Below are 16,571 nucleotides of genomic sequence, written 5' to 3'. Positions count from 1 at the left end.
ATACAATGTTGGGGTGATATACAATGTTGGGGAAATATACAATGTTGGGGTGATATACAATGTTGGGGTAATATACAATGTTGGGGTGATATACAATGTTGGGGTAATATACAATGTTGGGGTAATATACAATGTTGGGGTAATATACAATGTTGGGGTAATATACAATGTTGGGGGTAATATACAATGTTGGGGTAATATACAATGTTGGGGTGATATACAATGTTGGGGTGATATACAATGTTGGGGTGATATACAATGTTGGGGTAATATACAATGTTGGGGTAATATACAATGTTGGGGTGATATACAATGTTGGGGTGATATACAATGTTGGGGTGATATACAATGTTGGGGTGATATACAATGTTGGGGTGATATACAATGTTGGGGTGATATACAATGTTGGGGTGATATACAATGTTGGGGTGATATACAATGTTGGGGTAATATACAATGTTGGGGTAATATACAATGTTGGGGTAATATACAATGTTGGGGTGGTATACAATGTTGGGGTGATATACAATGTTGGGGTGATATACAATGTTGGGGTGATATACAATGTTGGGGTGATATACAATGTTGGGGTAATATACAATGTTAGGGTAATATACAATGTTGGGGTAATATACAATGTTGGGGTGATATACAATGTTGGGGTGATATACAATGTTGGGGTGATATACAATGTTGGGGTGATATACAATGTTGGGGTAATATATAGTGATGTACCGAATCGTTAAAAAAACGATTCGGCCGAAACCGAATATTCGGCCATTTGTGCCGAATCGATTCGGCCGAATCAACCGAATCGTTTATGACGTCATCCGAACCTACGGCGACGGGCGGTCGGTAAAAACGACATATAGGAAAATACTTTATCATGGCACCGTGTCACACACAAGTATCAACAATTTCAATATAAGTCTTTAATGTGGCAATAAAGCGTTGTGGGAAACATTAGTCTCCTAATAACGCGCGTATTTACGAACCAAAACTACAGGGAAGGTAAATCGTTGGGAGAAAAGCACAAAAGCACAACGGTGACGGACGAGCGTGGATTAGATAAATTTAATTTATTGGATTCGATAAATTTAATTTTATATTTGACGAGCAGTTAATTCGAGAACTTAAAAATTCTTTACTGTAACGGCGTAACCATTGACAAGACCTGTGTTACGCAAACAAAAAAATTATTTACTTTTGTGACGAAAAAAACATTGTGTATGAGCGTCCCATTTTACGCTCTGCGTCGGCTTGGGAAATAAAGGAAGACGCATGCGATAGCATACTTTCAACACTTAGTAAGCGAAGCAATCGTTGTGAATTTGTTCTTGTAGAAACCGACGAAATGCTAATCTCAGTCTATTTGCAAGCAGCCTGTTCCCTGTGGTATATAAATTGTCGGATTTGTATGAAATGTTTTTTGAATTTTGAATGTTACATAACGTAACATGTGTATATAAATTTTTAATTTAATATTTTAGGTGTAAAATTAATATCTTGCAACTGTGATTCACGAAACTCTGATTTTCGCGCGGTGCCCAAGAACGACGTTTTTGGCTTCTGTCCAAGCTCGGCCGGGACCATGCTTAGCAATATTACATTACAATTTGTGTTGGTTCTAATTTCCTGATAGCTTCGCTCCTCGCACTTATATTTGCATCAATTAAAATTCACATAATCGCGATTCACATGCATTTATACTACTCACGGTCACTGGCTTAAAACTATACCGAGAGTAAAAAAATTATTCGAAAACTTTACTTTTACATTTTGTATTCTGCTTTGTGCTAAAAATGTGCAGGGGATCGTGCGCAGACGCGTGCACTATTTAGAGAGAAAAAGCGAGTGTTTCTTTATCGACGACCGGGAGCAGACGCGTGCACTGTTTAGAGAGAAAAAGCGAGTGTTTCTTTATCGACGACCGGGAGCAGACGCGTGCACTATTTAGAGAGAAAAAGCGAGTGTTTCTTTATCGACGACCGGGAGCAGACGCGTGCACTATTTAGAGAGAAAATGCGAGTGTTTCTTTATCGACGATCGGGAGCAGATTCGGTCGCGAATGTGACGAAGTTTATCAAAGTGCGCGTGTGCCATAGCCCATAGAACCGTATCCGAAATGATTACCATTGCTATAAAGCATGACGATTAATTGAATTAAACTTATTTGTTGCAAATAGTCTTTAATTCTTATCTCACAAATTGCGCAAGTTCTTGCTAATCGTATCTATATTGTCTGTGAAAAAGTTCGGTTTTTGCCGAATCTTTACGCACGATTCGGCCAAAACCGAATCTTTGTCAAAATCGCTGATTCGGCCGAATAAATTCGGCAAACCGAAACTTCGGTACATCACTAGTAATATACAATGTTGGGGTAATATACAATGTTGGGGTGATATACAATGTTGGGGTGATATACAATGTTGGGGTGATATACATTGTTGGGGTAATATACAATGTTGGGGTGGTATACAATGTTGGGGTGATATACAATGTTGGGGTGATATACAATGTTGGGGTAATATACAATGTTGGGGTAATATACAATGTTGGGGTGATATACAATGTTGGGGTGGTATACAATGTTGGGGTGATATACAATGTTGGGGTGATATACAATGTTGGGGTAATATACAATGTTGGGGTGGTATACAATGTTGGGGTGATATACATTGTTGGGGTGATATACAATGTTGGGGTAATGTACAATGTTGGGGAAATGTACAATGTTGGGGTAATGTACAATGTTGGGGTGATGTACAATGTTGGGGTGATGTACAATGTTGGGGTGATATACAATGTTGGAGTAATATACAATGTTGGGGTGATATACAATGTTGGGGTAATATACAATGTTGGGGTAATATACAATGTTGGGGTGATATACAATGTTGGGGTAATATACAATGTTGGGGTAATATACAATGTTGGGGTGATATACAATGTTGGGGTGATATACAATGTTGGGGTGATATACAAAGTTGGGGTGATATACATTGTTGGGGTGATATACAATGTTGGGGTAATGTACAATGTTGGGGAAATGTACAATGTTGGGGTAATGTACAATGTTGGGGTGATGTACAATGTTGGGGTGATGTACAATGTTGGGGTGATATACAATGTTGGAGTAATATACAATGTTGGGGTGATATACAATGTTGGGGTGGTATACAATGTTGGGGTGATATACAATGTTGGGGTGATATACAATGTTGGGGTAATATACAATGTTGGGGTAATATACAATGTTGGGGTAATATACAATGTTGGGGTGGTATACAATGTTGGGGTGATATACAATGTTGGGGTGATATACAATGTTGGGGTAATATACAATGTTGGGGTAATATACAATGTTGGGGTAATATACAATGTTGGGGTGGTATACAATGTTGGGGTGATATACAATGTTGGGGTGATATACAATGTTGGGGTAATATACAATGTTGGGGTAATATACAATGTTGGGGTGATATACAATGTTGGGGTGGTATACAATGTTGGGGTGATATACAATGTTGGGGTGATATACAAAGTTGGGGTGATATACATTGTTGGGGTGATATACAATGTTGGGGTAATGTACAATGTTGGGGAAATGTACAATGTTGGGGTAATGTACAATGTTGGGGTGATATACAAAGTTGGGGTGATATACATTGTTGGGGTGATATACAATGTTGGGGTAATGTACAATGTTGGGGAAATGTACAATGTTGGGGTAATATACAATGTTGGGGTGATATACAATGTTGGGGTAATATACAATGTTGGGGTAATATACAATGTTGGGGTGATATACAATGTTGGGGTGATATACATTGTTGGGGTGATATACAATGTTGGGGTGATATACAATGTTGGGGTGATATACAATGTTGGGGTGATATACAATGTTGGGGTGATATACAAAGTTGGGGTGATATACATTGTTGGGGTGATATACATTGTTGGGGTGATATACAATGTTGGGGTAATGTACAATGTTGGGGAAATGTACAATGTTGGGGTAATATACAATGTTGGGGTGATATACAATGTTGGGGTAATATACAATGTTGGGGTGATATACAATGTTGGGGTGATATACAATGTTGGGGTAATATACAATGTTGGGGTAATATACAATGTTGGGGTGGTATACAATGTTGGGGTGATATACAATGTTGGGGTGATATACAATGTTGGGGTAATATACAATGTTGGGGTAATATACAATGTTGGGGTGATATACAATGTTGGGGTAATATACAATGTTGGGGTAATATACAATGTTGGGGTGATATACAATGTTGGGGTGATATACAATGTTGGGGTGATATACAAAGTTGGGGTGATATACATTGTTGGGGTGATATACAATGTTGGGGTAATGTACAATGTTGGGGAAATGTACAATGTTGGGGTAATGTACAATGTTGGGGTGATGTACAATGTTGGGGTGATGTACAATGTTGGGGTGATATACAATGTTGGAGTAATATACAATGTTGGGGTGATATACAATGTTGGGGTAATATACAATGTTGGGGTGATATACAATGTTGGGGTGATATACAATGTTGGGGTAATATACAATGTTGGGGTAATATACAATGTTGGGGTGATATACAATGTTGGGGTGATATACAATGTTGGGGTGATATACAATGTTGGGGTAATATACAATGTTGGGGTAATATACAATGTTGGGGTGATATACAATGTTGGGGTAATATACAATGTTGGGGTAATATACAATGTTGGGGTAATATACAATGTTGGGGTGATATACAATGTTGGGGTGATATACAATGTTGGGGTGATATACAATGTTGGGGTAATATACAATGTTGGGGTGATATACAATGTTGGGGTGATATACAATGTTGGGGTGATATACAATGTTGGGGTAATATACAATGTTGGGGTGATATACAATGTTGGGGTGATATACAATGTTGGGGTGATATACAATGTTGGGGTAATGTACAATGTTGGGGTAATGTACAATGTTGGGGTAATATACAATGTTTGGGTAATATACAATGTTGGGGTAATGTACAATGTTTGACAGGTTCGCAACTCGGTGTGCCACAACGCATGTGTGATAGCCAACAGTTACATGCATTGTGGAACGACAATTGATCAGTTCCTTCGGTAAGAACATCATGTTTGTCATTGAGTGTTGGTTTAACGTTATATTCACAGGGATAACTTAGATTGGTTGGCGAGGGCAACGAATTGGGCCAAGTTCACAGCCACGTCGAGTCTTGGGGTCATTCATCAACGGCATGAAAAGGTGGGGGGGTTCATTCGTTACTTTGCAACTTTTGGGGGTTCGTTCGTTACTTTGTAACTTTTGGGGGTTCGTTCGTTAACTTACTTTGCAACTTTTGGGGGTTTGTTTGTAACTTATTTTGTAACTTTTGGGGGTTCGCTCGTTAACTTACTTTGCAACTTTTGGGGGATTCGTTCGTTCGTTTATTTGTAACTTTTGGGGGTTCATTCGTTAACTTACTTTGTAACTTTGGGGGGTTTGTTCGTTAACTTACTTTGTAACTTTGGGGGGTTTGTTCGTTACTTTGCCATCTTTTGGGGTTCTTCGTTAACTTACTTTGCAACTTTTGGGGGTTTGTTCGTTACTTTGCCATCTTTTTAGGTTCGTTCGTTAACTTACTTTGTAACTTTTGGGGATTTGTTCGTTAACTTACTTTGTAACTTTTGGGGGTTCGTTCGTTAACTTACTTTGCAACTTTTGGGGGTTCGTTCGTTAACTTACTTTGCAACTTTTGGAGGTTTGTTCGTTACTTTGCCATCTTTTTAGGTTCGTTCGTTAACTTACTTTGTAACTTTTGGGGGTTCGTTCGTTAACTTACTTTGCAACTTTTGGGGGTTCGTTCGTTAACTTACTTTGCAACTTTTGGGGGTTTGTTCGTTACTTTGCCATCTTTTTAGGTTCGTTCGTTAACTTACTTTGTAACTTTTGGGGATTTGTTCGTTACTTACTTTGTAACTTTTGGGGGTTCGTTCGTTCGTTTATTTGTAACTTTTGGGGGTTCATTCGTTAACTTACTTTGCCATCTTTTGGGGTTCGTTCGTTGACTTACTTTGCAACTTTTGGGGGTTTGTTCGTTACTTACTTTGTAACTTTTGGGGGTTCGTTCGTTCGTTTATTTGTAACTTTTGGGGGTTCATTCGTTAACTTATTTTGCAACTTTTGGGGGTTCGTTCGTTAACTTATTTTGCAACTTTTGGGGGTTCGTTCGTTAACTTACTTTGTAACTTTTGGGGTTCGTTCGTTGACTTACTTTGCAACTTTTGGGGGTTTGTTCGTTACTTACTTTGTAACTTTTGGGGGTTCGTTCGTTCGTTTATTTGTAACTTTTGGGGGTTCATTCGTTAACTTATTTTGCAACTTTTGGGGGTTCGTTCGTTAACTTATTTTGCAACTTTTGGGGGTTCGTTCGTTAACTTACTTTGTAACTTTTGGGGTTCGTTCGTTACTTTGCCATCTTTTGGGGGTTCGCTCATTAACTTACTTTGCAACTTTTGGGGGTTCGTTCGTTAACTTATTTTGCAACTTTTGGGGGTTCGTTCGTTAACTTATTTTGCAACTTTTGGGGGTTCGTTCGTTAACTTACTTTGTAACTTTTGGGGTTCGTTCGTTAACTTACTTGTAACTTTTGGGGTTCGTTCGTTAACTTACTTTGGAACTTTGGTACCCCAGGATTCATTAGACTTGATGTCAACCTACCTTCCGAAAGATGCGAGCGGGGGGAGCGCCTACCAGGAAGCTGGGGGGTTGTACGCTATTGGGCTCATACATGCAAACCATGGAAGGGGAAAGATTACTGATTATTTGTTCAGTCAACTCAGTAATGCTACTAATGAGACAATTAGACATGGGGGGTGTCTGGGTTTGGGGTTGGCTTCGCTTGGAACATCCAATAATGGTAAGTTCATATATTATACAATGCTTATCATAATATATCATACGATGATAACTTATCATAATATATCATACGATGATAACTTATCATAATATATCATACGATGATAACTTATCATAATATATCATACGATGATAAGTTATCATAATATATCATACAATGGTTACAACAACATGTTCCTTCCAACAGATGTTTACGAATTATTGAAAAGTAATTTATACCAAGACGATGCGGTGACTGGTGAAGCTGCCGGGCTGGCAATGGGATTGGTCATGATAGGTGGGTCGTTGTTTATACTGCTCTACATAGAAATAGTATATATATGTTGTTGTTGTAGGTTCAAACAACGAGAAAGTTTTGGAAGACATGGTGTCTTACGCCAAGGAAACTCAACACGAGAAAATCATCCGAGGGTTGGCAGTGGGGATCGCTTTGGTTTGTTTATTATAAATATTAACTTGTTTGTTTATTATAAATATTAACATGTTTGTTTATTATAAATATTAACTTGTTTGTTTATTATAACTATTAACATGTTTGTTTATTATAAATATTAACATGTTTGTTTAATATAAATATTAACATGTTTGTTTATTATAAATATTAACATGTTTGTTTATTATAAATATTAACATGTTTGTTTATTATAAATATTAACATGTTTGTTTATTATAAATATTAACATGTTTGTTTATTATAAATATTAACTTGTTTGTTTATTATAAATATTAACTTGTTTGTTTATTATAAATATTAACATGTTTGTTTAATATAAATATTAACATGTTTGTTTATTATAAATATTAACTTGTTTGTTTATTATAAATATTAACATGTTTGTTTAATATAAATATTAACATGTTTGTTTATTATAAATATTAACATGTTTGTTTATTATAAATATTAACATGTTTGTTTATTATAAATATTAACATGTTTGTTTATTATAACTATTAACATGTTTGTTTATTATAAATATTAACTTGTTTGTTTATTATAAATATTAACATGTTTGTTTAATATAAATATTAACATGTTTGTTTAATATAAATATTAACATGTTTGTTTATTATAAATATTAACATGTTTGTTTATTATAAATATTAACATGTTTGTTTATTATAAATATTAACATGTTTGTTTATTATAACTATTAACATGTTTGTTTATTATAAATATTAACTTGTTTGTTTATTATAAATATTAACATGTTTGTTTATTATAAATATTAACTTGTTTGTTTATTATAAATATTAACATGTTTGTTTATTATAAATATTAACATGTTTGTTTATTATAACTATTAACATGTTTGTTTATTATAAATATTAACTTGTTTGTTTATTATAAATATTAACATGTTTGTTTATTATAAATATTAACATGTTTGTTTATTATAACTATTAACATGTTTGTTTATTATAAATATTAACATGTTTGTTTATTATAAATATTAACATGTTTGTTTATTAATATTAACTTGTTTGTTTATTATAAATATTAACATGTTTGTTTATTATAAATATTAACATGTTTGTTTAATATAAATATTAACATGTTTGTTTATTATAAATATTAACATGTTTGTTTATTATAAATATTAACATGTTTGTTTATTATAAATATTAACATGTTTGTTTATTATAAATATTAACATGTTTGTTTAATATAAATATTAACTTGTTTGTTTATTATAAATATTAACATGTTTGTTTAATATAAATATTAACTTGTTTGTTTATTATAAATATTAACATGTTTGTTTATTATAAATATTAACATGTTTGTTTATTATAAATATTAACTTGTTTGTTTATTATAAATATTAACATGTTTGTTTAATATAAATATTAACTTGTTTGTTTATTATAAATATTAACATGTTTGTTTATTATAAATATTAACTTGTTTGTTTATTATAAATATTAACTTGTTTGTTTATTATAAATATTAACATGTTTGTTTATTATAACTATTAACATGTTTGTTTATTATAAATATTAACATGTTTGTTTATTATAAATATTAACATGTTTGTTTATTATAAATATTAACATGTTTGTTTATTATAAATATTAACTTGTTTGTTTATTATAAATATTAACTTGTTTGTTTATTATAAATATTAACTTGTTTGTTTATTATAACTATTAACTTGTTTGTTTATTATAAATATTAACATGTTTGTTTATTATAAATATTAACATGTTTGTTTATTATAAATATTAACATGTTTGTTTATTATAAATATTAACATGTTTGTTTATTATAAATATTAACATGTTTGTTTATTATAACTATTAACATGTTTGTTTATTATAAATATTAACATGTTTGTTTATTATAAATATTAACATGTTTGTTTATTATAAATATTAACATGTTTGTTTATTATAAATATTAACATGTTTGTTTATTATAACTATTAACATGTTTGTTTATTATAAATATTAACATGTTTGTTTATTATAAATATTAACATGTTTGTTTATTATAAATATTAACATGTTTGTTTATTATAAATATTAACTTGTTTGTTTATTATAAATATTAACATGTTTGTTTATTATAAATATTAACATGTTTGTTTAATATAAATATTAACATGTTTGTTTATTATAAATATTAACATGTTTGTTTAATATAAATATTAACTTGTTTGTTTAATATAAATATTAACATGTTTGTTTATTATAAATATTAACTTGTTTGTTTATTATAAATATTAACATGTTTGTTTATTATAAATATTAACATGTTTGTTTATTATAAATATTAACATGTTTGTTTATTATAAATATTAACATGTTTGTTTATTATAAATATTAACTTGTTTGTTTATTATAACTATTAGCTTGTTTGTTTATTATAAATATTATCTTGTTTGTTTATTATAAATATTAACATGTTTGTTTATTATAAATATTAACATGTTTGTTTATTATAAATATTAACATGTTTGTTTATTATAAATATTAACATGTTTGTTTATTATAAATATTAACATGTTTGTTTATTATAACTATTAGCTTGTTTGTTTATTATAAATATTAACATGTTTGTTTAATATAAATATTAACTTGTTTGTTTAATATAAATATTAACATGTTTGTTTATTATAAATATTAACTTGTTTGTTTATTATAAATATTAACATGTTTGTTTATTATAAATATTAACATGTTTGTTTATTATAAATATTAACATGTTTGTTTATTATAAATATTAACTTGTTTGTTTATTATAAATACTAACATGTTTGTTTATTATAAATATTAACTTGTTTATAAACAGGTTATGTACGGGCGAATGGACGAGGCCGACGTTCTTATCGAAGATTTAATGAACGATAAAGATCCGATCCTCAGAAGATCCGCGATGTACACGATAGCTATGGCTTATGTAGGATCGGGGTCGAATAAAGCTAACAGGATGTTGCTGCACGTGGCTGTGAGTATAAGAAGACACCCATGTTATAACTTGACAGTGAGCACGAGGTGTATGAATACACCATGTGTGCCTGGTTTATAAAAAGACACCCATGTTATAACTTGACAGCGAGCATGAGGTGTATGAATACACCATGTGTGCCTGGTTTATAAAAAGACACCTATGTTATAACTTGACAGTGAGCATGAGGTGTATGAATACATCATGTGTGTCTGGTGTATAAGAAGACACCCATGTTATAACTTGACAGCGAGCATGAGGTGTATGAATACACCATGTGTGTTGTGTATAAGAAGACACCCATGTTATAACTCGGCAGTGAGCATGAGGTGTATGAATACATCATGTGTGTCTGGTGAATAAGAAGACACCCATGTTATAACTCGACAGCGAGCATGAGGTGTATGAATACATCATGTGTGTCTGGTGAATAAGAAGACACCCATGTTATAACTCGACAGCGAGCATGAGGTGTATGAATACAACATGTGTGTCTGGTGTATAAGAAGACACCCATGTTATAACTCGACAGTAGGCATGAGGTGTATGAATACACCATGTGTGTCTGGTGTATAAGAAGACACCCATGTTATAACTCGACAGCGAGCATGAGGTGTATGAATACAACATGTGTGTCTGGTGTATAAGAAGACACCCATGTTATAACTCGACAGTGAGCATGAGGTGTATGAATACACCATGTGTGTCTGGTGTATAAGAAGACACCTATGTTATAACTCGACAGTGAGCATGAGGTGTATAAATACACCATGTGTGTCTGGTGTATAAGAAGACACCCATGTTATAACTCGACAGTGAGCATGAAGTGTATGAATACAACATGTGTGTCTGGTGTATAAAAAGACACCAATGTTATAACTCGACAGTGAGCATGAAGTGTTTTTGATTGACAGGTATCTGACGTAAACAACGACGTTCGGCGAGCAGCAGTCGAAAGCCTCGGGTTTATATTGTTCAGGTAAGAATCCTATTTACCTTCACATAATGATTCCGACCCACTAATGGGATATATCCACAATCATTGCTAACTTAGTTATATTCGATCCGATACTTTATTCACATGTTGCGTCACAATCAAGATTCATACAAACAATTGTACACTATGGGTATTTCCCCAATATGACACTGTCTTTAATATTATGATGACGTCATTCAACTTCCGGTCCGCCAAACTTTGTTTACGTTTCGTGACGTCATAGTAGGTTCTTGTACGGACTTAACACTCCCCCCTGTAGCTTCACATGACGACCTTAACCCACCCCGTTGCAGTTGATTGACACGTAAGCATCGACCGCGTAATATATTAAGGAAAGTTTGCCGAAATCTTCGACTGAACAAAGTATATACGCACGGGTTGACGCCAGATGAAACATAACCAACCCATACAAACCTGTAATAAATGATGGTTATGACGTAAGAATTTATGTATATTATGACGTAGCTCACCAATTCATGCATTGTCCCATTAGTTGTTGGTTACATGTTTGGCAAAGATGGCTGACTACGTTGGTTATAAAGAAAGGACTCCAAAACAAACAAAACAAAACGAAGATCAAACCCAGCACCTGTAAATATGTACTTGTGACGTCATAACCACGTATTGTCATAATTACCTTAGACGCGCGTTGTTCGTTGTTGATATTCGCCATTATTCGGTGTTTAAACGAACTAGATAATCGTCTTGTTGAATTTTTGCTTCGGTAGATTCGTTTAGTGCTGCTGTGTGATGTCACAATTACCACAAGAATTTTATTGTGACGTCACTTACCTTGCATGTGATGTCATTGGTTTGACGCCATCAGGTTGAATTACAACGCCGAACCCGAGCAGAGTTTGTATTTGGTTGATAGCTTTTCTTACCGATGAATATTTACCATGGTTCGGGTTCATGGTTTCGTCGCTACTTTGTGTCATAGCGTTCGTTATAAGTTTGGCTTGCCTTCGAAGCGCGAGGATTGTTAGCGTGTACATTACGAACATTATAACCAATGGTAGGAGGAAGGCTACTAGTGATCCAAACACAGCGAACTCGGGCACGTTTATCGCGCACATATCACCAATAAATAAGTTGTCACGGTCACTTGCACCCAATATGGGCAGCGGAACTGCAATAACTGAACAAATATACATTTAATTTCTGCACAATATGTTCATGTCATATTTACCAAAGGCTGTGGCCCAAACTATAAAGATACGGATTCCTATACTTCGTGTAACGCGTGGCTTCTCGTAACTCCCCAACTTTATTCGACCAACCAGCGACGATTCGCTTCTGCGGTGGCTGAATGGTCGAGATAATGCAACATAACGGTCCAATGATATTAAACACAAGTGCAATATTGATGCGGTGCTGAAGAAAACATCCAACATTGTCCATACACCACATAGTTGAGGGGGAAAAGGCCAAACATAATCTGGAAAAGGAACTTATTTGACGACAATGTGTATATAGCGGTTAATGTTGGTACTGAGTTCTACCGACCCGGATTTCATAGCCGACTGATCACAGCGTACTTACTGTTGACTATCATTGCTAGACTCGGCGGCATAACAACTACAGCCACCAATAAATCAGCGACAGCTAGCGATGTTAGGAAATAATTGGTTGAACTTCTCAGCCTCCGATCCAGCCATACCGATATAATAACCAACACATTGCCTGTTGCGACCATAAGAATGAGAGGGATCAACAACAGTACGCTCCAATCCATCGCCTCTGTAACATATATCATTCTAACTTGATTATAATTAATCGGCCGACTCACCATCGTCTGCAGCTGTAAAACCTTGCGTAACGTTCATAACTCAACTTAACTTAACGTTGCGTAACGTTCATAACTCAACCCAACCTAACCTTGCGTCCCCAAAACTAAACCACCGATACATTATGATGGCAACCCTTGCCTTTTTCTCTAATTCTCTCGCCTTAATATTTAAAGCGATGTCGTCGCTAAATGTTGTTTTAACTTCAAATGAAACAATTTCTTTCGCGTCGAATCTTCGAGATCAAATATTTAACTTGTGACGTCATAAAACGTAGTGTTTTATGTTTTAATAAAACATAGTGTTACGTCATAAAACGTCGAATTCTTCGCTGGGATTTAAATCATTGGTCTTAACACGCAAGTTGATGCAACAATCGTGTAAAATAGAAAAATAAATTACCTATTTGTAAAATGACGCCCAAGTTTCGACCCTGATGGGACTCGAACCCACAATCTTCAGCTCCGGAGGCTGACGCCTTATCCATTAGGCCACAGGGTCAGTCGTTGTGTGGCGGGCGAACGATCGCTTATATACAACGCGCGTTTAACATTCATTGTGTTTAGAACGCCCGCCCATTGCCCGAGCGTTGTTTCGCTTCTATCGGAGAGTTACAACCCTCATGTTCGGTATGGAGCGGCGGTTGCTTTGGGTATTGCTTGCGCTGGTAGCGGAAATAAGGTTAGTGGTTGTTTTGTTAGTCTGTATATGTTTTGCTACCGTGTATTGTGTTGTGTCACATCATATTAAACCCTAGGACGCCTTAAATTTATTGGAACCTCTCACAAGTGATTCAATCAACTACGTCCGACAAGGAGCGCTCATTTCTTCGTCCATGATATTAATCCAACATACTGATACTACTTGTCCCAAGGTAACTTGTTTAAGTTGCCCGGTTAGTTTCTAACATATTTTAACACAGGTTAAACAATACAAGGAATTGTACAAGAAAGTGATAAACGACAAACACGAGGACGTCATGTCAAAGTTTGGAGCTATTTTATCGCAGGGAATTATCGATGCAGGTGGCTATATATAAACCAACCCCTTCAATGCTTAACCATATAAACCAACCCCTTCAATACTTAACCATATATAAACCAACCCCTTCAATGCTTAACCATATAAACCAACCCCTTCAATACTTAACCATATAAACCAACCCCTTCAATGCTTAACCATATAAACCAACCCCTTCAATGCTTAACCATATATAAACCAACCCCTTCAATACTTAACCATATATAAACCAACCCCTTCAATGCTTAACCATATAAACCAACCCCTTCAATGCTTAACCATATAAACCAACCCCTTCAATGCTTAACCATATATAAACCAACCCCTTCAATACTTAACCATATATAAACCAACCCCTTCAATACTTAACCGTATATAAACCAACCCCTTCAATACTTAACCATATAAACCAACCCCTTCAATACTTAACCATATAAACCAACCCCTTCAATGCTTAACCATATATAAACCAACCCCTTCAATACTTAACCATATAAACCAACCCCTTCAATGCTTAACCATATAAACCAACCCCTTCAATACTTAACCATATATAAACCAACCCCTTCAATACTTAACCATATATAAACCAACCCCTTCAATACTTAACCATATAAACCAACCCCTTCAATACTTAACCATATATAAACCAACCCCTTCAATGCTTAACCATATAAACCAACCCCTTCAATGCTTAACCATATATAAACCAACCCCTTCAATGCTTAACCATATAAACCAACCCCTTCAATACTTAACCATATAAACCAACCCCTTCAATGCTTAACCATATATAAACCAACCCCTTCAATACTTAACCATATAAACCAACCCCTTCAATACTTAACCATATATAAACCAACCCCTTCAATACTTAACCATATAAACCAACCCCTTCAATGCTTAACCATATAAACCAACCCCTTCAATACTTAACCATATATAAACCAACCCCTTCAATGCTTAACCATATAAACCAACCCCTTCAATGCTTAACCATATATAAACCAACCCCTTCAATGCTTAACCATATAAACCAACCCCTTCAATACTTAACCATATAAACCAACCCCTTCAATGCTTAACCATATATAAACCAACCCCTTCAATACTTAACCATATAAACCAACCCCTTCAATGCTTAACCATATAAACCAACCCCTTCAATGCTTAACCATATAAACCAACCCTTTCAATGCTTAACCATATATACCAACCCCTTCAATGCTTAACCATATATAAACCAACCCCTTCAATGCTTAACCATATAAACCAACCCCTTCAATGCCTAACCATATAAACCAACCCCTTCAATCAATACTTAACCATATAAACCAACCCCTTCAATACTTAACCATATATAAACCAACCCCTTCAATACTTAACCATATAAACCAACCCCTTCAATGCCTAACCATATAAACCAACCCCTTCAATCAATGCTTAACCATATAAACCAACCCCTTCAATACTTAACCATATATAAACCAACCCCTTCAATACTTAACCATATAAACCAACCCCTTCAATACTTAACCATATATAAACCAACCCCTTCAATACTTAACCATATATAAACCAACCCCTTCAATGCTTAACCATATATAAACCAACCCCTTCAATACTTAACCATATATAAACCAACCCCTTCAATCAATGCTTAACCATATAAACCAACCCCTTCAATACTTAACCATATATAAACCAACCCCTTCAATACTTAACCATATATAAACCAACCCCTTCAATACTTAACCATATATAAACCAACCCCTTCAATACTTAACCATATATAAACCAACCCCTTCAATACTTAACCATATATAAACCAACCCCTTCAATGCTTAACCATATATAAACCAACCCCTTCAATACTTAACCATATAAACCAACCCCTTCAATCAATGCTTAACCATATAAACCAACCCCTTCAATACTTAACCATATATAAACCAACCCCTTCAATACTTAACCATATATAAACCAACCCCTTCAATCAATGCTTAACCATATAAACCAACCCCTTCAATACTTAACCATATATAAACCAACCCCTTCAATACTTAACCATATATAAACCAACCCCTTCAATACTTAACCATATATAAACCAACCCCTTCAATACTTAACCATATATAAACCAACCCCTTCAATACTTAACCATATATAAACCAACCCCTTCAATGCTTAACCATATATAAACCAACCCCTTCAATACTTAACCATATAAACCAACCCCTTCAATCAATGCTTAACCATATAAACCAACCCCTTCAATACTTAACCATATATAAACCAACCCCTTCAATACTTAACCATATATAAACCAACCCCTTCAATACTTAACCATATATAAACCAACCCCTTCAATGCTTA

At 34.2% G+C, this 16,571-nt stretch overlaps 2 protein-coding genes and 1 non-coding gene across 8 annotated transcripts in view; 1 reads left to right on the top strand and 2 right to left on the bottom strand.

The window, feature by feature from the left end:
- The window catches only part of LOC149741019 (26S proteasome non-ATPase regulatory subunit 1-like), a 29,791-nt gene that overhangs the window by 3,201 nt on the left and 10,019 nt on the right, over positions 1–16,571 (top strand). The window contains exons 8-17 of the mRNA XM_089878442.1: positions 5,066–5,148; positions 5,200–5,290; positions 6,719–6,944; positions 7,131–7,220; positions 7,279–7,376; positions 10,236–10,391; positions 11,306–11,370; positions 13,742–13,856; positions 13,933–14,049; positions 14,098–14,200. Coding sequence (XP_089734568.1) covers positions 5,066–5,148; positions 5,200–5,290; positions 6,719–6,944; positions 7,131–7,220; positions 7,279–7,376; positions 10,236–10,391; positions 11,306–11,370; positions 13,742–13,856; positions 13,933–14,049; positions 14,098–14,200 — 1,144 coding nt within the window. The remainder of the gene's footprint in view (positions 1–5,065; positions 5,149–5,199; positions 5,291–6,718; positions 6,945–7,130; positions 7,221–7,278; positions 7,377–10,235; positions 10,392–11,305; positions 11,371–13,741; positions 13,857–13,932; positions 14,050–14,097; positions 14,201–16,571) is intronic.
- Positions 11,440–13,317, bottom strand: LOC149741021 (5-hydroxytryptamine receptor 2A-like). 6 transcript variants are annotated; one of them, XM_089878641.1, is made up of 6 exons: positions 13,178–13,317; positions 12,931–13,128; positions 12,578–12,826; positions 12,181–12,526; positions 11,859–12,131; positions 11,440–11,802 (listed from the first exon to the last, which is right to left on the bottom strand). In XM_089878641.1, exons 1-6 carry the CDS (start codon positions 13,212–13,214, stop codon positions 11,565–11,567), a joined length of 1,341 nt encoding a protein of 446 aa, XP_089734767.1. In that variant the 5' UTR covers positions 13,215–13,317; the 3' UTR covers positions 11,440–11,564. The 6 variants fall into 6 exon arrangements, with proteins under 6 accessions (XP_089734767.1, XP_089734774.1, XP_089734782.1 ...); XM_089878648.1 differs by having other exon boundaries at positions 11,859–12,128; XM_089878656.1 differs by having other exon boundaries at positions 11,859–11,977; positions 12,026–12,131; positions 12,931–13,266.
- Positions 13,604–13,676, bottom strand: Trnar-ccg (transfer RNA arginine (anticodon CCG)). The gene has a single exon. It is a non-coding gene; the product is annotated as a tRNA-Arg (tRNA).

The sequence above is a fragment of the Ciona robusta genome, chromosome 1 (genome assembly GCF_009617815.1).
Source record: "Ciona robusta chromosome 1, ASM961781v2".
NCBI lineage: Eukaryota > Metazoa > Chordata > Ascidiacea > Phlebobranchia > Cionidae > Ciona > Ciona robusta.
The sequence above is the reverse complement of the archived record's forward strand: the minus strand, read 5'-3'. Positions and strand labels throughout refer to the sequence as shown.

Coding starts and splice junctions, on each gene's coding strand:
- LOC149741021 (XM_089878627.1), bottom strand. CDS start 13,180: ATGGTGAGTCGGCCGATTAATTATAATCAAGTTAGAATGATATATGTT. Junction 12,527..12,577: donor AGTTTGGGCCACAGCCTTTG/GTAAATATGACA, acceptor ATATTTGTTCAG/TTATTGCAGTTCCGCTGCCC. Junction 11,803..11,858: donor ATGGGACAATGCATGAATTG/GTGAGCTACGTC, acceptor CATTTATTACAG/GTTTGTATGGGTTGGTTATG.